Below are 23,554 nucleotides of genomic sequence, written 5' to 3'. Positions count from 1 at the left end.
TCTGGATTCATAAGCCTCTTGGGACAGACCATCTTAATGGGCCCACCACCCCGTGGAGGTTAGGGGTCGCAGTAATTCTAAACTTGACCAAGTGGTGGTCGGTCCATGACAGTGGGACTAACGAGAGTTCTTCCACACCACCACCATTCTCCCATCCCTGGCAAAATACCAAGTCCAATGTATGTCCAGCACAGTGGGTAGGGCCAGATATCACTTGGGACAGTCCCATGGCTGCCATGGTATCCATGAAAACCTGAGCCGCTCCAGACAGGGTGGTCTCTGTGTGTATGTTGAAGTCTCCCAGCACAAGAAGCCACTGAGACTCCAACACCAAGCTCGAGACCACCCTGGCTAGCTCAGTCAGGGAGTTTGTAGTGTTGCGGGGTGGATGGTACACTAAAAATATCCCTATACTGTCCTGGTCTCCTACCTGCAGGTGGACGCTTTCAAATGAGGTAGATTGCGGGATGAGGCATCTGGTCACGGGGATAGAATCCCTATAGATTATTGCAACCCCGCCTCCCTGCCCTCCAGATCTTGGCTGGTGCTGAACAGTGTAACCTGGAGGACAGAGCTGAGTGAGGTTAGGCCCACCCGACTCGTCCAACCAGGTCTCTGTTATACATGCCAGGTCTGCTTGCTCTTGTAATATCAGATCACTTATAGTTTTCGTTTTGCCATTAACTGATTTGGCATTCAACAGCACCAGCTTTAATCCATCAGGTCCACCATCCCGGATACCCAAACTCACCTTGTCAGGAGACCCTTTCGGAATACATTTTGGAACTAATAATGATCACTGAAAGTCCCTAGGCCGAATTAACACATTTGGTCTCCTTTTCCCGTACCTCCCTTTTCCTATAACCATCCCAGTCTATACTGTGCCATATAATCTAGTTAAAAGTGGACAATATGGATTTTATACAGCTGGATAGAAGGGGCCTTTGTGACTGTGGTTGTTAAAAGAGCTTGTAGAACAAATGTAGTCAGTTAGTTCAGGCAGAAAGGTCGTCTTCATCTTGGAAAGAAGTCACGAGTGGAGTGCCGCAGGGTTCTGTCCTGGGCCCGGTTCTGTTCAACATCTTTATTAATGACTTAGACGAAGGGTTAGAAGGCATGATCATCAAGTTTGCAGATGACATCAAACTGGGAGGGATGGCCAACACTCAAGAAGACAGGACCAGAATTAAAAACGATCTTGACAGACTAGAGAGATGGGCCGAAACTAACAAAATGAAGTTCAACAGGGACAAATGCAAGATACTTCACTTTGGCAGAAAAAATGGAATGCAAAGATACAGAATGGGGGACACCTGGCTAGACAGCAGTACATGTGAAAAAGATCTTGGAGTCCTTGTGGACAACAAGTTAAACATGAGCCAGCAATGTGATGCGGCTGCTAAGAAAGCCAGCCGGATTCTGGCCTGCATCAATAGGGGAATAGCGTCTAGATCCAGGGAAGTCATGCTACCCCTCTATTCTGCCTTGGTCAGACCACACCTGGAATACTGTGTCCAATTCTGGGCACCGCAGTTGAAGGGAGATGTTGACAAGCTGGAAAGCGTCCAGAGGAGGGCGACTAAAATGATCAAAGGTCTGGAGAACAAGCCCTATGAGGAGAGGCTTAAAGAACTGGGCATGTTTAGCCTGCAGAAGAGAAGGCTGAGAGGAGACATGATAGCCATGTACAAATATGTGAGGGGAAGTCATAGGGAGGAGGGAGCAAGCTTGTTTTCTGCTGCCCTGCAGACTAGGACACAGAACAATGGCTTCAAACTACAGGAAAGGAGATTCCACCTGAACATTAGGAAGAACTTCCTCACAGTGAGGGCTGTTCAGCAGTGGAACTCTCTCCCCCAGACTGTGGTGGAGGCTCCTTCTTTGGAGGCTTTTAAACAGAGGCTGGATGGCCATCTGTCGGGGGTGTTATGAATGCGATTTCCTGCTTCTTGGCAGGGGCCCATGAGGTCTCTTCCAACTCTACTATTCTATGATTCTATAAGGTTCTTTACTCTTAAGGATTCATAAGACGGGTGCATGCAGAGGGACTAAGGGACATTTTGGGGTCCATGTGACATCAAACTTTGTCTACTACTTTTTTTTCAAAAGTGGAAATTACTGGTTACAACATATTTTTATGGGATTTTTTTGTTTTGCTTTCACAAACGAGGCCAAACTGTGCACCCTAGTAACATTTTTTTCAGTGAACAATTGAGGGTCAAAAAACATTTTAATGCAAGGACTTTGGCTCTAAGGCTGAGAGAAGATGATTCTATGATATTCTATGGAAGGGAAGAGAGGTAATGTTGCATATCCTCTGCAAGCTGCATACTCCATTCTGACAGATGTGACCAATGGGCCTACCTTGCTAAATAGAAATAATTTTGAAAGGGCTTATCCCTTTTTCCTCCAACATCCATTGATTGTGCTAATTATGTTTCAGATAAGAACAATATAATCAAGATGAATCAGCAAAGTGAAATAGATCTGAAAAAGAGGCAGTCAGCTTTCTTTGCTCTCTGAAGAAAGTTAGAGTGGCATTATGGATTCCTTTAGACATTTAATAAGGAGCATGGATCTAGTTGAGTGTTAATATTGTGGCACGCAGTCTTGCTGTTGAATACCTTTGATCTTATTTTAACTTAAGGCAATTCTAACTCTTGGCCTAAAAGACTTACTGAAAGATCACTAATTGGGTTCCCATGGCTGAGCGAGGATTCAAACCCTGACCCAAGGATCTTAGCCAAAACTGAAACTACTACAGCACTTTGGCTGGTTGAAGCTCGTCTTCAAATATTTTATCACAGTAATAAGATTACAAGTAGTCCCCAACTTACATCTACATCTGACTTACAAATGACTATTAGTTAAGAACAGGGGCAAGAAAACAGGAAATGGAAGGGAAATTCACTCCTGAAAGGTTATCATGGGGAAAAGGTGACTCCACCAAAGCTTTATTACCAACAATTCTTGTTTCCATAACATGTCACGTTTTTCAAAATCCAATTACAGAGAGATAGCTTAAGCCCCCAGTGACATGAGCTCCCACAAGGTTAAACACTTGAGCTGGCAGGACTGCTGACTGGAAGGTTGAGTTGCTGACCTGAAAGTTAATAATAATAATAATAATAATAATAATAATAATAATAACAATAACAATAATAATAATAATGATGTTGCCATTCAGGTGACAGTCGCATTGACGAAAAACAACAGGAAAAACTCAGTCGCTATCAGGACCTCAAGATTGAACTTCAAAGACTCTGGCAGAAACCAGTGCAGGAGGTCCCAGTGGTGATCGGCACATTGGGTGCCATCAGCCAGCATTTGGAAACAATAGGCATTGACAAAATCACGATCTACCAACTGCAAAAGGCCACCCTACTAGGATCTGCACGCATCATCCGAAAATACATCACAGTCCTAGACACTTGGGAAGTGTTTGACTTGCAATTTTGTGAAACGAAATCCAGCATATCTATCTTGTTTGCTGTATCATACAATAAAATAATTATTTTATTTTTGTACCCCACCTCCATCTCCCCGAAGGGACTTGGGGCGGCTTTCAAGGGGACGAGCCTAGTCAACATAGTTAAAATATAAAATATGAACATATTAAGTACACACATGGTACATAGAAGTGCATAAACATAAAGCTGCCAGTTCAAATCTTGGAAAAGTGGACAAGCGCCCTCTGTCAGCTCCAGATCCCCATGCAGGGACATGAGAAAAGCCTCCCACAAGATGGTAAAACATCAAACATCCAGGCGTCTCCTTGGCAACCTCCTTGTAGACGACCAATTCTTTCACACTAGAAGCAACTTGCAGTTTCTCAAGTCATTCCTGACACGAAAAAAAGGGTGAGCTGAAATCTTCTGAACAGGGGCATAGACAGCAAAATAAACACTACAGGGGTGTTAACCCTTCCCTATGCAGTCCAAAGCTTTAAAAATATAGTTTTTAGCTGGAGTTATACTTAAACAATATACCTGTTCTGACTTACAAACAAATTCAATTTAAGAACAAACCCACAAAACCTATCTTCTTCATAACTTGGGGACTGCATGTACAGTGAAATAATACCAAACAACCTGGTTATCCAGCATATACCAGAATAATAAAACATTCCAACATTCAGATGTGAGGTGCATAGATGTAATGTGGAAATGCTTAGGTGTCAATTATAGTCATCTTTGGCGGTATTAATACACTTGTTTTGATGTAAACAGACACATTTCCATATTAGGCAACATTTTCTTTGGGTGAAAAGCATTTGGATGTGAGAGGAGGGTGGGAAAACCTTTTCTAATCCCTCTTTTTGCTACAACAAATTCCTTATTTTCTATCTGCAATAAATATTAAACTCGGTGTCATGCTTTTGTATAAATCACTTCTCATTTTTGTTTACACAAATATAAAATATTTGCTAAAATGCTACATCTCTTTAAATGCCATATAATCTCATGAACCTTCTCCATTCCAAAGAGAAACTTTCAAAAGATACCTTATTACAAAATATAGGTGATAAGAATACAGTCTTAAACAAGGTCACTAAGAACTGTCTGAGCTGTTCATTTCATGAACTAGATAATATAGACCTTTCTATGTCATTGCAGTGTGAAGAAAATAGGGATCCTGATAATTTGATGCTAGTGATATTTAAAACTACTGATCTGTGCAAAATAATTTCATAGTTGAAAAATATAAGTTTAAATACCTATATACACAACAAAGCAGAACTTCTGCTTTCAACCTGAAACAGGGTGCAACAAAACATGCGTGTGGAAAATCTCAATAGAATGTTTTGCCAATAAGTCGAGGATTTAGTTTATACTCATCTTTCTGGGTCAATGAACACTGACTGAGATGCAGCCATGACATCTCTTACCACAGAGATAAAGGAGGAAGATGAATAGAGGTAGTTTATGACAGCTGTTTCCCAATACAACACAACAGTTAGCTCTACAGGGAACAGTCCTTGTTACAGAGAAGCTGGTAAAACAAGCCAATTCCAGATAAGAATAGACATGAAAGCGAGGTAAGAATAGCAAATAGCTAAACTAAAACTGTTTCCTTTTTTAAAAAAGAAACAAAAACATGTAAAAGAGTCCTGATTTAATGTGAGGTTAGCAGACACAGTTAATTTGTATTTATGGCAGTTGATCCCAGTTAAATGTATTTTTATACATATTAACTCTGCAGGGTGACGTAAGAAGGGAAGGGCGGAAAACATGTCAGCTATTTATACACTTATAAGCATGACAGATATTAATTTTATGATTTGCTAAGAATATATAACTTGAATATAAAGAATATAAAGCACATGTTTGTAGCAGAATGATATGTGTCATTTGTACTACCTTGTGATAATTATTGTTTGTTCAAAATCCACTGTACAAGCAGATACTGGAAACCTACCCATCATGCACAAACACTCCTTTCTAGTCCAGCATTTGATTTCTTAAGGATTCATCTGAGAAGCCCACAAGCAGGACATGAAGGTTAAAGCATGTTCTGCTTTTGTTCCCCAACTGCATTTAGAGCCATTCTGTTTCAAATCATAGATGCTGTATGTAGCAGCATGACTAATTAGCCATTGATAAGTAATATTATACCAGTGTTAGCCTACAAAGTACAACTTCATAAGTAAAAAACACTAAAGACTGACATCACAGGGGGCATGTTGGAATATGCATCCTATATCAAATCCTGTTCTTTATCTTTATTCAATACTAGCTGTGCCCGGCTACGCGTTGCTGTGGCGAGGTATGGTGGTATGGGAAATAAAGTATTGAGGAATTAGTGGTAGTTAAGGTAAAGGGTAAAGGTTTTCCCATGACATTAACTCTAGTCGTGTCCGACTGTGGGGGTTGGTGCTCATCTCCATTTCTAAGCCGAAGAGCTGGTGTCCGTAGACTGCTCCAAGGTCATGTGGCATGACTGCATGGAGCACCGTTACCTTCCTGCCGGAACAGTACTTATTCATCTACTCTCCTTTGCATGTTTTTGGAATTTAGGGTTGGCAGAAGCTGGGGCTAACAGTGGGGGCTCACTCCGCTCTTGCAATTCAAACCTGCGGCCTTTCGGTCCAGAAATTCAGCAGCTCAGTGGTTTAACACGCTGTGCCATCAGGTGATATTATTTCCTAAAGCTTGTGAATATACAATATTTCTGATTGCTTTTTTTTGTCTGTTGGAGGCAAGTATGAATGCTGCTATTAGGCAAAATGATTAGCATGTAATGGCCTTGCAGCTTTAAAGCATGGCTGCTTCCTCCCTGAGTGAATTTTTTGTTGGGAGGTGTTTCCTGTCTGGAATTCCCTTGTTTTCAGAGTGGTGTTCTTTGCAATATTTTATGTGCTTCTACTGTCTATGGCCCTCAGAAAACAGAGGATTTGCTAGACTTTGGTGATGGGAATACATTGTTGGGAGGTGTTAGCTGGCCCTGATTGTTTCCTGTGTGGAATTCCCCTGTTTTAAGAGTGTTGTTCTTTATTTAGTGTTCTGATTTTAGAGATTGTATTGTTCCGTTTTATTATACCACAGTAATTTTTATATATTCAGATTTTAATGTTTTTGAATACTTGGAGCCAGATTGTATTCTTTTTCACAGTTCACAGCAACATAATAATAATAATAATAATAATAATAATAATAATAATAATAGTAATGATAGTAATAATAATGACTTTGGTAATACACACTGCTTCACTCCCTTCTCAGCTTCCTTTCTGGAAGAATCCTTTCTTGGGAGGTGTTAGCTGGCCCTGATGGTTTCCTTTCTGGAATTCCCAATTTCCCTGCTTTCAGAGTGTTGCTCTTTATTTACTGTCCTGGTTTTAGAGATTATATTGTTCTGTATTATTCTACCACAGTAATTATGTCATATTACAGTAGAATCTCACTTATCCAACATTCGATTATCCAATGTTCTGGATTATCCAATGCAGTCTGCCTTTTAGTAGTCAATGTTTTTGTAGTCAGTGTTTTAAATTCATTGAGATGTTTTGGTGGTAAATTTGTAAATACAGTAATGACTACATAGCATTACTGTGCATTGAACTACTTTTTCTGTCAAATTTGTTGTATAACATGATGTTTTGGTGCTTAATTTGTATAATGATTACCTAATTTGATGTTTAATAGACTTTTCCCGAATCCCTTCTTATTATCTAACATATTCAGTTATCCAACGTTCTGCCAGCCTGTTTATGTTGGATAAGTGAGACTGTATTGTATATTTATAATCTTATATTATCTGCTTAGAACTGGATTATATGAGGTCCCTTCTACACAGCTGTATAAAATGCACACTGAAGTGGATTATATGGCAGTGTGGAGTCAAGATAACCCAGTTAAAAACAGATAATATAAGATTATAAATGGGTTATATAGCTGTGTGGAAGGGCCTTGAATCTACACAGCCATATGATCCAGTTAAAATCTGATAATCTGTATCTTATAGGCAGTGTGGAAGAGGCCTAAGTGAGGCCTAACTGTGCCTGTCCCCTGGGCTGAGTGGGTTGCTAGGAGACCAAGTGGGCGGAGCTTAGCCTTCTAACTGGCAGCAATTGGATAAAAACAATTATTCCTCTCCCTCTAATTAGGATTTTATTTTTATTTTCTTTTGTTGTATGTGTGACACCTCAGGCAGCGTGAGTACTGGGAATCAGACACGAAGGCCAATAAACAATCTAATATCTTTATTAAGGAAATAAAGGAGACAACTAAAAATAAGCAGAGTATATAGTCCAGCAGTAGACCTTCCAGGAAAGGTCAAATATAGTCCAGTATTATGAAAGTAGATGTCCAGTATTAGAGTTCAAAGTTTTAAATCCAATAACCGAAACACACTCAAACCTCTAGGCTGTTTGAGTGGGGATTAAGGCAAGATCTGTCAAGAGTTCCAGGGCTCAATCCGAGGCTAGGATGCAAGGCAAGGCAAAGTTAGTCGTGGTAAAGCTGAATTGCTGTCCAGGCTTGACAAGGAGATGAGATACAACGCCGGTCTACTTGAGAGTAGCGCGCTGCAGAACTAGAGTCGATGTGAATTCCTCAACTGACACGCTGAACACCGCAAAGGCCAGTTGGCGCCCAGAACTTTTATGGGACTTTGCTCTCCTCTCCAGCCAGGTGTCTGAACTCTTTCCCAAGGGAAAATGACTAAAGTCAACAACTTGCCAGCTGCAATCCTCCCTGAGAACTCTCAAGTGAACCGGCTTAATTAACGCTTGCTTTCTCCGCTAATCGAGCGCTTCTCCTCAAAATCTGCTTTTCCGCGCACGAAGCCTCCCAAAACAATTTGCGGTCAAACATAGCGTTCTCTGGAGAACCGGGCTGTGAGTCAAGGCCCTTTTTAATTAACTGTGGGCTAAAACTGTCAACAGGGGACATCTGGAAAGGAGCGGAATCGTGCGGAAATGGCAGAAACCCCATCTCTTCTTCGATCTGCTCCGTAATGGCGACGGGGTCATGACTCGGAGGTCTCTGAGACACTACACTATGAATGTAGAGGCATGGATGAGGGGTTGTATTGCCAAGTTTAGTGTTTCTGGGATGTGTAGTTTTGTTGTTTTGTCCTAGGCCGAAATTTCATTACCTATATATATATATATATATATATATATATAGATTATAACATGAGAAATAATATATATATATATATATGTGTGTGTGTGTGTGTGTGTGTGTGTGTGTGTGTGTGTAATGTAATTTTTGTTTGTGGGAGAAACATAACTCAAAAACCACTGGATGAATTGACACAAAATTTGGACACAATACACCTATCAATCCAATGAGTGACCATCATTCACACAACCACAAAAAAACTGCAAGGACTTAAAATCCCCCAAAAGCTAAAAGACATTACAGTGCAAACACACACACACAACCTCCCTCACCGCTGGATCCTTCCTAGGAACCAACTTGGTCAAGGCTGGCTTTGCCTTTGGGTCAGCATGAATGTGAAAAAGACTGAGAAGCTCCAGAGAAACAGGAACTGCAGAGCCTCGCTCCCTTCTGACCAGATTTGGGGGAAGAGGAGACCCTTCTTAGGCCTTCCATTTGTCCTTAGGCTCCACCTCCCTCCAGGACAGGAACACTGAGAGGTGTAGTCCAAAGCCTTTGTTTCCTCTCCCTCCTCTCCTGAGTGATGGGAGGGGATTCAGGAGGCTCCCAAAATCCCCGAAGACGGGGAAGGAGGACTCACCCATCACACAAGGAGGGGAAACATGGAAGCCACCCCTCTTTCCAGGTCTGTCACCCCTTTCCTGGGTCCAGGCTGCTCTCTGACGGAGGTGGGAGGAGCCAACCCCACACAAGATATGCCCCTTTCCCCACCCCTTCCTGCCATTGGTGCATAGATTCATTCAATTCCCACAATTCCTAATAGCCTGAGTTATGTGGAAGGGGCCCTGGAGAGGTTTGGCTGGGCAACAGTAGACCCTCCTGAATAAAAGGCTGAAAGAGTGTGACTTGCTCAATGAAACCCAGTGGGCTTCCAGGCTGAGCAGAGATTTGAACCCTGGTCCCCAGATTATTTTCCATATCACTGGATTAGGTCACAGCAATGTGGAAGGGAAAGAAAAATGGAAAAAGGAAGGATGATGGAGGGAAGGAAGAAAGAAAAGAGAGAAGGAAAGAAAAAAGAGGGAAGGAAGGAAAGTAGGGAAGGAAGGAGAAAAGGAAGGAGGGAAAGGAAGAAAGAAGAAAGGAAGGAAAGAGAGAAAGACCAAAAGGACAGAAAGAGGTAGGGAAGAAAGGAAAGGATGGAGGGAAATAGGAAAGGGGGATGAAAACAAAGAGGGAAAGACAGAAGAAAAGAAAGAGGTAGAGAAGGAAGGAAAAATAACATTTATCAGAACCCAGCTCTTACTCTTTTCTTTCATTACCATTAAACCACACATGGCTATAACAATGCATGGCTGGGTACAGCTAGTGGTAGTATAAATATTCTAATTAAATTAAAATCAGTCTTCCTTTACCTGTTCCAACTCTGCACTGGCGCAATAAAACACAGGATTACAGCTAATTGTACTTCCAATCAAAACAAAACATCAGCACACAAAACACTGACAATATACTTATCAGATAACACAGCACGAAGCTTAAGAAGTCCATGCGTTCACAAAAAGTGCAGTAGTGTTTTCATTTAGACCTGATGCCTTAACATTTGAGATTTAATAAAATGATCAGAAATGTATTTGTATAAATAAAAGCATCAGATGTTTCAACTTCATTCTCTCTGTGATTCAGTTGAAATGGGAGTAAATGAACAACATCCAGTGGCAGTTAAAAATTGCATTTAAAGGACAATGTTGGAGAAAACAGTAGCATTTTCCTCTAAATCAAGACCAAGTGTCAAGGTATAAAGTTTGTGGAAAGTTTTGTAATTCTCTTTTCCCCCAAACAAAGTTGGATTATGGGTTTCTCTACTAAAATTATAGTTATGGTGTTATGGTAATATCCACCAAAACTAAAATGTTTTGCAGTGGATTCTTCCAATATTTTGGTGGGGTTTTTTCCATGTTGGGAGCGACTTGAGAAACTGTAAGTTGATTCTGGAATGAAAGAATTGGCTGTCTGCAAGGACGTTGACCAGGGAATGCCTGGGTGTTTGATGTTTTACCATCCTGTGGGAGGCTACTCTCATATCCCTGCATGGGGAGCTGGAGCTTACAGAAGGAGCTTACTCACTCTCCCTGGATTCAAACTGCTGACCATTGCACCACCAGGGGCTGTATTTGGGTGGTGATTGCTGACTTATAGTCCCAGAATCCAGTTTGTAGATCAGTGAGAGTTTTCTTGAGATATTGCACATTACATTCAGGATGCTGGCATTCAATCACAAATACATTCTTAGTGGAAAAGTGTGTTTGTCTAATATAATATATTTTTACCACTGCTTCTGCTTTTAAATGTTGTTTCATGCAAATATGCACAAGTGATGCAACACTTAGATGGACTTTGACATGTTCCAGGATTTTCATTTTATTCTTTGATTTCATCTCTTCCCATCAACTTTTTCAGAGTAGCTAAACTAAAGGAATCTTACAATAAATGTATTAGTTTAGAAAGAAAAGATAACATGGCTATCAAACAATAACTTTATTATGACAAATGGGAGATGATGGCCAGAAATCACTCAGAAAAGAGTTATGGGAAGAGCATACCATATGATGGTATAATAAGAATAATGATAATAATAATAATAATAATAATAATAATAATAATAATAATAATAATAATTTAATAATAATAAAACCAGTACAAGAAAACCGCACTACAAACTAGAGCTGACAGCTGGCACAACAAAACATTGCATGGAAAGTTCCTTGACAAAATGGAAGGAAACGCTGACAAGGAGAAGACCTGGCTATGGCTCACGAATGGGACACTGAAGAAGGAGACAGAAGGCCTGAGCCTTGCAGCCCAGGAGTAAGCCATCAGAACAAATGCAATTAAGTCCAAGATTGAAAAATCAGCTGATGCCCCAAAATGCAGACTGTGCAAGGAAGCTGACAAAGCCATTGATCATATCCTCAGCTGCTGTAAGAAAATCGCACAGACTATAAACAGAGACACAACTATGTGGCCCAAATGATCCATTGGAACTTATGCCTCAAGTACCACCTCCCAGCAGTAAAGAACTGATGGGATCACAAACCTGCAAAAGTATTAGAAAATGAACACGCAAAGATACTGTGGGACTTTCGAATCCAGATTGACAAAGTTCTGGAACACAACACACCAGACATCACAGTTGTGGAAAAGAAAAAGGTTTGGATCATTGATGTCGCCATAACAGGTGACAGTCGCATTGACGGAAAACAACAGGAAAAACTCAGCTGCTATCAGGACCTCAAGATTGAACTTCAAAGACTCTGGCAGAAACCAGTACAGGTGGTCCTGGTGGTGATCGGCACATTGGGTGCCGTGCCAAAAGATCTCAGCCGGCATTTGGAAACAATAGACATTGACAAAATTATGATCTGCCAACTGCAAAAGGCCACCCTACAGGGATCTGCACACATCATCCGAAAATATATCATACAGTCCTAAACACTTGGGAAGTGTTCGACTTGTGATTTTGTGATATGAAATCCAGCATATCTATCTTGTTTGCTCTGTTATACAATGTCGTTGTGTCAATAATAAAATAATAGTAATTAATAATAATAATTTATACTCCACTTTTTCTCTCCACAAGGAGGCTCAAAGTGGCTATTATAGCACTATAGAATTGGAAGAGACCACAAGAGCTTTCAGTTCCAACCCCCTGCCATGCAGGAAAATACAATCAGTGCTCTCCCGACAAATGGCCATCAACTCTTTGCTTAAAAACTGGAAGGAAAGAAGAAATAATAACCTGTGCATCAAGGTCCTTCAGCTTCCTACCCATAGCCTTGAAATGAGGTGTGATTTTCTGAAGGCTATGCCTCGTAGTGTCATTGGTTCCTACGTTCCATTACCAAGAGGGCAATGGTCTGTGGACTTGATAAGCCTTGTCAGCCTGTTACATCTTGGATTTTTGCCTAAGGGATACAGCGCTCCGCTTAGGTCATCCTGTCATGTCCACAAACACAGCTTCTGTTCCTCTTCTGCATCTTTTTATTCATCTGTTCAGAACATTTGCTGGTATTTTCATACCAAGCACACTCTGTTCCACTGTTCCTTACTTTTGCCCTCAAATCAGGTGTAAGATTGATTCCATGTATGAGAGACCTCCAAAACAGCTCTGTAAATCAGGGCTATGGATTCCTTATATCTTTCCGCCTATAATGAAATCTTCTTTTCATGTGGCCTTCCACTTTAACAAACATTATTATGTGAAATGCTCTAAACATATGCACTTTAAATTTAGCAGTCCTCAAAAAGGATAGGATAGTAAGAACTTTTTTGTATGTCAGTCTACTCATGCATGAAGGTGTCCTCCAACAGATCACTGGTGGATATGATTCTTCATGCATTAAATGGTCCTGGAAAAGAGTCCATTGTGAGTTTTCTTTCTGTAAATAATTATGCTGTTTTCCATACTAAAGACATTCTTGTTTCCAGTCTTTTACACTATAACTTTAAAATGTGTTTCTCAGAATATAATATGCAAATTTTAAAGCCATAATCACAATTTCTGTAATCTAAACTTCTATGAGTAAACAAATAGATAAATCGTATTGAATAGCAAGCACATATTCACAACAAAACACTTGTGAAAGAATTTTCAGAAATAAAACATTGATGAAATAGTCCAAGAACTGGCTTTATAAAGGTTTAATGGCTTCTTCTATCTGTTATGTCCAAGAATTAAATTTATAATATATCTGTGTTAAACCTTGTAGTCCCGTTCCTAGTACTATTGTGGCAGACGAAGAGGAAAACATGGGATTTCCACCGGTTCAGCCAGAATCGGAGCCCCTGCACCTGGAGGATGTTTGCCCTCAAGAAGTCAGCCAAACAAGCCTTGGGCAGAATTCTCCCCCGTTTTCCCGAAAGGACAATTATAATAGAGATAGAGGAGCTAGGGAGGCGAATCGCCGGAGCCTCAGAATCGCAGCCAAACAATTAGCTGATTAGGTCTGCTTCCCTTGGGAAATTCTAAGGAGTCATGCATCTGGACGGAGTTGGGTTTCACTTCTCGTTCTCCAGGGAAAGTGTTCTTCTGGCGGGAAACGAGACCCTATTTAGGTGTTTTGCCGCAAAGGAAACCTTGCGGAGTCAACTCGTCAGCTTGAGGAGTGAGATCGTGTGTGGACTTCGTAACCCCAGTTCCTTGTTTACCCGGACCAAGTTCCAAGCCTGCCTTGTTTCACGTTTGATCGCGGACCTCGCCACGGACCTTGTTCTTGCTTCTCGTTTGCCTCGTATCAAGTCTTGTTTAGCCAAGAATCTAGTTTGTTTTCCAGCCTTGTTGTCAAGCTTCAATGGACTAAAAGACCTTGTCATCTCCCCACACTATTGCTTGGCAAAGTGTGTGTTTCGGTTAATGGATTATAACTTTGGACTCTAATATCACATATTGGACATTATTTTCCTGGACTATATTTGACCTTTCCTGAAAGGTCTACTTCTGAACTATATTCTTCACTTGTTTTTATTGACTTTATATATTCCTTTAATAAAGATATTAGATAGAATCCGGCCTCTGCGCATGGTTATTGGTGTTCTGTAGCCTGGGTCTTGACAATATCCATAGTTGTGGCTTTTGTAGTGGTTAGCAGCCCTGACACTGATTAAAGATTATACTTTATCTTTATAAACTGAAATATCATTAGTACAGTTCTTTCTGGCCTAGACTCGGTGTTTTATTCAAAACCTTTCTGAAAGATAAACTACCTTCAGTTTCAGTCTCCTAAAAGTTATAATTATTGCAACATTCCCTATGTACCTCTCTAGGAGTTATATTCAAAATGATTTATTGGGTCTCATTCCCTGACCTGCCCCTATCAAGGCTTATTTCAGAACATCAAAGGTATGATGTAGTATTAAAATTTGCTTGCATGGCAATAAACACATTGTCAAAAACAATGCTTTCAAGATTTCTAATTGTATCATTGATTTTATTTGCACAAGTTAGTAGTTTAACATCCAAATAAGACAGTGGTAATTTTTAAATGCAAGCCATTTATTTTTAAATATTCAGAATAAGGTGCTCAGAAAAGGTAACATATACATAAAAATTAACTCTAGATTTTTATTAGGGAATTATTTTTGAACCCATTAGTTTGAATTGTTAAACAGTAGTCTTCAAATAAAAAGGCAATACTGTATTGTATATGTATGATACAAAGCTCAGTACCTCAAAGTGATGGTCAATTAGTACATGTACATCGGTGATACTTCCTCCTTTTAAAAATTCAATTAAGGAAGAAGATTTTTTTTCTTGTTTCTGTATTTCGTGGGTTTGCATATCCTAGAACAAATTTCTAAAGTTATTAAGCTGAAATTCTCTGATTCAACTCAGTTTTGCTATTGTCTCCTACAGCATTTGTGCTTTCATCTTCCACAAATTTTTTCTTTCGCTGTGTTCATAATTTTGTAAGGAACACTTCTTGCATCCTCTAACTGTTAAATGTGTATGGGGTATTTTAGTCAGTCTTCAAGGAGAAAACACTGTCCTTGAGGAATTCCCTTTGCAAATGAGTCAGTCTACAACTATGAGTGTCTTAGCTGACTATCTTGTGTATGGCAACCATTTCAGTTTTTAATGTATCACAATACACTGTTCATTCAATTTAGCAGCCAATTCACTGATGTCATCCATCAATAAAAGAGACGAGAAACAAACACAACAATGGCACATATAAGCATTGTTATTGGAAAATGCTTTGTGCCTACAGCAGAACTAAGGGAAAGGTAGAAAAAGAAAAGATAATAACTGACACAGGCCTCAACTTTATTGATAGTGACCTTGAACACATCTGGAATAGGAAGAACAAGGATTTAAAGAATCTGATAACTCATACTGCTGACATTACTACAAGAAGTCTGTCTACTGAAAAGAAGTCACAAGAGAAAGGAAAGCATACAATTGGAAAACTAACATCCAAAGTATGTCACTTATCATTTTACTCCTTCTCATGATGGAGCATAGAAGATGATTGCTTTCCTTATGCTGGGTTATAGATCCATTCTCCAGTTACAGAAATGTGAATTCCATTCAGCTTGTGTCAACTACATTCTATTCTGTTCTTAATGGTATTTATTAAACAAGTTTCATGTGTCACAAAACTTGTTTCCCCACTGAATTATCATTGGCCAACACATATTTTGGTGACTCAAATGTTATCCCTGTTTCTGGGTATATTTAACCTGATGATTCCAAAATGGCACCAGCTTCCCCTATCAATTCTAGTTGTTGAGATACAGAACATATGTCATCTAACAGTCACCATCTCCTCGCCCATAGAAAACCAAAATTGATGTGGTCTATCCAGTGCAAGTTTCTGAATAAGTGCCCCAAACAACCCCAAGAACCTCAAGATACCACTATTTTTGGGGGTGGTGTGGTGTGGGTGGGAGAGGTGGGGGCTGTGTTAGCAGAAAATATCTCCTTGATTTTTTTTTCACTGAAGACATAGAATCATAGAATAGTAGAGTTGGAAGAGACCTCATGGGCCATCTAGTCCAACACCCCGCTAAGAAGCAGGAAATCTCATTCAAAGCACCCCCGACAGATGCCCATCCAGCCTCTGCTTAAAAGCCTCCAAAGAAGGAGCCTCCACCACAGCGCGGGGGAGAGAGTTCCACTGCCGAACAGCTCTCACAGTGAGGAAGTTCTTCCTGATGTTGAGGTGGAATCTCCTTTCCTGTAGTTTGAAGCCATTGTTCCGTGTCCTGGTCTGCAGGGCAGCAGAAAACAAGCTTGCTCCCTCCTCCCTATGACTGCCCCTCACATATTTATACATGGCTATCATGTCTCCTCTCAGCCTTCTCTTTTGCAGGCTAAACATGCCCAGCTCTTTAAGCCGCTCCTCATAGGGCTTGTTCTCCAGACCCTTAATCATTTTAGTCACCCTCCTCTGGACACTTTCCAATTTGTCAACATCTCCCTTCAACTGCGGTGCCCAAAATTGGACACAATATTCCAGGTGTGGTCTGACCAAGGCAGAATATGTCAGAGTAATTTACGCAGCGCAGCAGCAGTTGGATGGAGTCAGAGGAACATAGAACAAAGAGACACCCAGAGATGTTGGTAAAACTATATACAAAGTTTTACTGTACAAGACAAATAGGCTTGCAGACAAACACAGGACTTGGCTCTACTCTACTCAGAACTGAACTGAACAGAACAGATCTGATGCAATCAGTAATGCATACATACTTGTGTCTGGACACTCCCCAGTTCCAGCCACACATCAAGGTCAAAACAGCTTCTTAGTAATTAACTCTTTCCAGACTATAGTACACTCTGGATGATGCAATCAGTATGCAATACATGCAAGACACAAATTGCATTTAAACACTACCAATACACAAATCCTATATTAACAGAATAGAGGGGGAGCATGACTTCCCTGGATCTAGATGCTATATCCCTATTTATGCAGGCCAGAATCCCGTTGGCTTTTTTAGCTGTCGCATCACATTGTTGGCTCATGTTTAACTTGTTGTCCACGAGGACTCCAAGGTCTTTTTCGCACATACTGCTGTCAAGCCAGGCGTTCCCCATTGTTCCATAACAGTTGAACTTCCTAAGCAAATATCACTGGGTGCGGTTAGCTATGTTATTTGCAATTTGATATCCATGCTGGATTATATTTGAGCAATCACATGCTTCATAGTTTGGGAACTGGCCCAACTGTCATCGTTCATTTACAGTGCTTGGGTGGCCTGGGGACACGGGATGGCAGTCCCCTTTCCTTTATATGTATTGTGGTGGTCTGAAAAATGTATAATAACTTAATATAATAAATAAATCTGAATGTGGATATTGCATCAGGACATTGCCCCCATGTGTCCAGGACATTGCCTCACAAATCCACAAGAGTGATTATGCACAATTATTTGTAGATATCCAAGATACTAATTTATCTTAAAATATTTCAAGTATGTCAGCACAATAAAAATGAAAGAATAACATATGTTTGGTTAAATAAACCAATGAAAAGGATGTGGAATGTCTTTCATATATTTCTATGGATCAGGTACATATGTAGCCTAAGGGACTATTTTTGGTTACGACATAAACCCCAACCTGATTGGACTTTGGAATGGAATTTGTACCTTGGAAAATTATTTTGTGTGACAGACTCACACATTTTCCCAACTACTTTCACCCATCAAATACTGAATTTGACAAGAGTTTTGTTTACACAATTAGAAGTGAACATAATATTGTGAGGCATTGTTTTTCAGTCAAATATTAAAAAAATTTGGCTTCCTAGTAGCAACCAAATCACCTGTGGAACTTAAATTTATTTTTAATTCAACTTTATATTATTTGACATGGAAATTGAAACCTGAAATTTCTTTATGTTTACACTATTGGGTCTTCCAAGTCCAAACTTTTGACAGTACTCTTTGGATATATTCATGTTTTAAATGTCAAACTATTAACTATCAGAAATTCCACCAGGCTGTAACTCTCCAATCTCTTCTGTAGATATATTCCATATAACTATTACCTTATATATTGCCAATTAAGCAAGATATAATCAGGTTTTTAGTCATTCAGGTTGTAAAAATATTCTGATAAGAACAAAAAGTCCTGGTTTATTTTTAATTTATTTAATTTAATGTATCCTGTGTTTTCCCAGAAAAGGATTAAAGGCAGCAGCATGTTAAACAAAGTAACACTAACAATTATTAATACAGAAGTTAAAAAAAAACAAGTCTAAACAATTTAAAATATTTAAAATATAAATGCCTTTTTATCCTCACAAAATGCTCCATCTCTTACAACAAGTGGAAAGAAAGGGTACGCTAGGTTTTTTGTGTTTTTTGCTTGTTTAAGAAAATCCTCCAAGAAAGGTGCTACCACACACAATATTAAGATCAACTCGATCACATGTCCATTTAGTTAAACTACAAATTTCAGACTCCAAAAATAAATCTCAAGTGGAAAAATGTATTGCTACAAAACACATTTTTCCTAAATAAAATAATGTCCAGTGAATATGTTATTCACTGGACATTATTTTATTTAGGAAAAATGTGTTTTGTAGCAATACATTTTTCCACTCCAGCTCCATGCGGGGACACTGTGAGAAAAATCAACTAGAGATTTTTTTTTTTCGTGTCAGGAGTGACTTGAGAAACTGCAAGTCACTTCTGGTGTGAGAGAATTGGCTGTCTACAAGGATGTTGCCCAGGGGACGCCCAGATGTTTTGATGTTTTACCATCCTTGTGGGAGGCTTCTCTCATGTCCCCGCATGGAGCTGGAGCTGATAGAGGGAGCTCATCCATGCTCTCCCCAGGTTGGATTCGAGCCTGGCAGCCTTCAGGTCAGCAACCCAACCTTCAAGTGACAAGGCTTTAACCCACTGCACTACCGAGGGCTCCAACTAGAGGTATAATCTTCCACTTTAATCTTCTACATATAGCATGAAATCACCATTTCTTTTATTTCCCCCCTTTTGTTGAGCTCAGTGTCAATAGTATTGCATGAATTACATGAAGAACACTGAAGTACTTACCAACAGAAGAAGATACTATTCCTGGGAGCCCAGAGACTGGCTTTCCTTTCAATACTTGTATTAAATGGCTTACTGCTTTCCAATCAGTATTTAAATCTTCTATTTTTTTCTGAAATAGGAAGATAAGATATACTAGTCTTTATTAAAATTTTAATATAAGAAAACTTATATTTAATATAAGAAAACTGTAACTTTTCATACAGCTTTCTGTTGAAACAACAGGTATGCTGATGAAGTCAAACATTAGAAAACCCAAAAGTAGAATATTCACTTGGCAATGTGTAGTTAATGTGATTTAGTTGTCAAGAAATATGTGAGATGAGAAACAAACAGTTGTAAGGGATCACAAAAGTAATTTAGCCAAATTCCTTCTGAAGCAGGAATTCTATAATGCTTTTCATAAATGACCATCCAGTCAGTGCTTAAAGGCACAAAGGAATCAACCACTAGCAATGTACTCCTTTCCACTGTTAAACAGCTCTAACCCAGGAAATTTTCCTTAACATTTAATCAATATCCTTTTTCTGAAGCAATACAAAAACAATTTTCTCCATCATCAATGTAATAGCCCTACAAATGTTGGAAAATTGACACCATGTCACTACTTAATTTTTTATTTTGTCCAAACTATACATTCCCGGCTTCCTCATCCTTTTTTTTCATAAAGTCTCTTGTGATCTTAGCTACATTGGTTTGGATGTGTTTCAATTTATCATTCCCTTGTTCACCTTCATCTGTTTCATGTCATCAGAATGAACATTGTGCTTTGAATGCTGAACTATTTCTTGAATCTTGCCTATTTATCTCACTTAGTATCTATTTTGTTGACGGTGGAGTTTCTTTATACTTTTGCTTTCTTCAGCGTTATTTTAAAAATCTTAGGAGTTCTTTGGAATGGTCTAATGACCTGGGGTAGTGTTTCTCTATCACTAATCCTCCAGATATTTTGGACTTCAACTCCACAAAACCCAACCCAATACAGCTAATGAGTCAGGATTCTGAAAGATCAAGTGCAAAATATATGGAGGACACTAGGTTGAGAACTAGCAATACAGACCAGGACTTCTTAAACTTTTTACACTCATGATTCCTTTCTTCCGAAGAAATCTTTACATTACCCCCGGTATATAGATATATATATAAGTAAGACATTTACTGATAATAAAACAGCATTTGCAAGGCTTGCGAAACAGGGTTTTCCCTTTTGTGGAGTACAACTGAAGCATTTTCTGCAGAGCCCACTGTAAACATTTCCTGTTGTTGCTAACAAATTTATGTAAATTGGTAGCATTCGGAAACCTTTTGCTGTAGCCAAAATTTTGTGACCCCCAACATTCAGCTAAGGCAGTGGTTCTCAACCTGTGGGTCCCCAGGTGTTTTGACTTACAACTCCCAGAAATCCCAGCCAGTTTATCAGCTGTTAGGATTTCTGAGAGTTGAAGGCCAAAAAAATCTGGGGAATCACAGGTTGAGAACCACTGAGCTAAGGGGGCCCCATTGGGGGTTAGGACCCACAGTTTAAGAAGCAATGATCTAGAGAACATGAAAACTTCCTGATGCTATACTCTCAATCAGATCTAGCAATAAAATTATATTATACAGTGATAGTAATGTTTTCAGATGCAACTGTGTCTCCATTTGAATGTATAGGCATTGTGGTACATTTTGCAAAAAAGTTCAAATATTGCTGAAAGCGGGACCAAGCCTAAAATAGTTGCAAACACTAATCCTCCATTATCTCAATTCCAGTTTGTATAGAAAATGCATCCTTCAAATATATTGTTTATCCACATGTGAATCTTTTTCTTGAAATATAATAATATCCAAACAATCTCTGCAAGTGCAGTGATTATCTCTTTAGAACAATCAAGATTTTTTTTCTTAGAAATTAAATCATAATGAATGACATTACATTGAGAAAACAGCTGCAATGTAAGTAATACAACACTATTTGTGCAAGCACAAAAGCAATCTGAATGTGTGAAGTATAGAGGAAATAATTCCACTTCAATGACATAATGTGTGCAATGTTCTTTTGCTATCCTTACAACATTACTGAAGCCAAAGAAATTGCTCTGCACTGTGGTTAATTAAACAATCAGCAGTGTGCAATTTTTTAAAAAATACAACATAGTGGAACACAACATTTTCAATACCTCACAAACCACAGTAATCTATTATATTCTGCATTGGCACATTACCTATGATGCTCATATATTAATGTCCAAGAAAAAAAAATTATTTACCACTTTGCAATCTCGCCTAACAAACATGTTGAAGTCAAGAATACATGTGTTAACTAAAGCAAGGTTTTCCACAGATAATGGGAAGTATGGGTTTGGATCCAAACTGTATTATTCACGCTAGTCATTTTCCCATATTTCCCAAAGATTTCCTTAGCAGAAATCTTTGGGAAATAATTTTTTTGTGTGCCTGGGATACCTACTTATGTTTGGATGCAATTCTTTTTTACTGAACATAAACCAAATGAAAAAATAATACAAAACAGGTAAACTATACAAAATAAAATGTTCATAAAAACACAAAGGAAGACATGTACAAAATGGAAGAGGAGGTGCATTTACTGGGAGGACAGAAGATGCCCCCTCTCCATGTCTCCTTCTGGGTGTGGAACTCCCTTTTATGGAAGGTCCAGTTAGCTCCCTCCAGACTCTCTTTCCATTCTCAGCTGAAGACGTTTGCATTTAGTCAGGCCTTGGGATGTGAATTGTATTAGCAATGGTAACTGTGAAGTGGTGTGCTCTATTTTCTTTTATCTAATTTTATTTTTTTAATTAGTAAGTTGTATTTCAAATAGATTTAAATGGTTTTAATTTTGGTTGTAATAAGAATATATTTAAATTTGTATTAACTTTTACACAGTAGAAGTTAGTAAGTTTTATGGGGGAAAAACCAGCAATAACTTCCAATATTTGATCCTGACATCTTAAGAATAGTGGGGGGAGGAGGTAATTTGAGGAGGGGAATGGGGGCTGGGGGAGGCTGGATGCCATCCCGGGTCAACCTTTATTTGACCTGGGATGGCATCTAGCCACCCCGCAAGGGAAAACCTTGGGTTTGGGTTGGAGGTGGGAACAGAAACCCATGTTAAAAATAATCTGTTTCCTCCCAGATTTCAGCCCTATCTGGAATGGCCCTAAGGGTAGAGCTTAAGCATGAGTTAATGCAAATAATTATTTTCCATGTAAAAAGCACTTGTATGTAGGCATTTGGTAAGCTGATAAGCTTTAGTGCTTTTATCACTTTGCAAGGCAATACAAACCAATTTGCCAATTGGTCAAATGTCCTGGTGACATTTGTCACAAAGTCAGCAGATGGAAGAATCACATTCTATGGCAACGTTTCTTTTCAAATCCAGTTGTGGTCTATACCTCAATATATCTAGAAGCAAATTTAGGACAAGGCAGCTTGTGCCATTCAGTCTATTGAAACCTAGCCCAGCTACCTGACCTTCACTTCACACAATATTCACAAAATGAGAGTGTCGCATTTCCTGTCCTCTGTCGCCAGGTGGCTGAAATGAACTTTTTGATGAGATAGAAGAACCTCAAAGTCAGATGAATAAATTATGTAGAAATAGTTTCAGCTGACTAGTGTCTCAGAAAAAAAATATCCAAGTTCTTTCATGGATTTCAAATAGATCACATCAAGGACAAGTGTGCAACAGGGGAAGCATAACCCATTATGCAGTAATGGATATTACTAAGGTTGCTTCATTACCGTTACTGGTTGAGTGGCTGGTTTTTCCTTATATAAATGACGCCCTTTAGACAAAATCCCTTCCACATCCGGCTGTTTGGCTTTCACGGCTGCTTCAATTTCCTGAAAAATAAAAATACACAGTGTAGATTAGCTCTACTATGAGCAATAAAAATTCTAAGTCTGAAGGCTCCCTGGGAAGCTGTATATACCCTGTAGATTAGTTTCTTCTTTGGAGTAGTAATGGGAATAGTTCAACAAAACAGCAATGAGGGATAGAGAAAAAGATTATTAAAAAAATAAAATAAAGGTAGCATGGCATAAAAGTAGTAAAAATAAATAGTGATAGAGGCAGCCATCCATGAAGGTCTCAGAGAACCTATGTGATAGAATATGGTCAAATAAAATTCATAGATAAATAACAAACATTTAAAGAAGAAATCATCTCACATACAGCAACTGACCTTGCTTAAACTGGCAGAAGTTACTGGACCACAGAGAGTCATTACGTTGCTTTTCTGAAGTATTTTCAATGGGAAATAGGTATTTATTTATTTATTTGCAATTCATGAATGTCATCTTAGTGGAAGCAATTTAGATTTATATTAATCTGATTTACATTTATTACTTTGCTTGTTATAATATGATCATTTTTATCTCAGTTAGTGATAGGTCAGAGATATGATACATCATGGTTGAAG

General features: G+C 39.0%; 1 protein-coding gene across 15 annotated transcripts in view; it reads right to left on the bottom strand.

The window, feature by feature from the left end:
• Positions 1–23,554, bottom strand: part of dmd (dystrophin) — a 1,684,732-nt gene that overhangs the window by 477,716 nt on the left and 1,183,462 nt on the right. For all 15 annotated transcript variants that reach the window (XR_010004953.1, XM_008107345.3, XM_016992722.2 and 12 more), the window contains 2 exons: positions 22,875–22,976; positions 19,134–19,242 (listed from right to left, as the gene is read on the bottom strand). Coding sequence is in view for 14 of the 15 variants with exons in the window: in XM_008107345.3 (XP_008105552.2) it covers positions 19,134–19,242; positions 22,875–22,976 (211 nt within the window). In the remaining variant the exon portion in view is untranslated. The remainder of the gene's footprint in view (positions 1–19,133; positions 19,243–22,874; positions 22,977–23,554) is intronic.

Source organism: Anolis carolinensis, chromosome 3, assembly GCF_035594765.1.
Source record: "Anolis carolinensis isolate JA03-04 chromosome 3, rAnoCar3.1.pri, whole genome shotgun sequence".
In the NCBI taxonomy this organism is placed as follows: domain Eukaryota; kingdom Metazoa; phylum Chordata; class Lepidosauria; order Squamata; family Dactyloidae; genus Anolis; species Anolis carolinensis.
The sequence above is the reverse complement of the archived record's forward strand: the minus strand, read 5'-3'. Positions and strand labels throughout refer to the sequence as shown.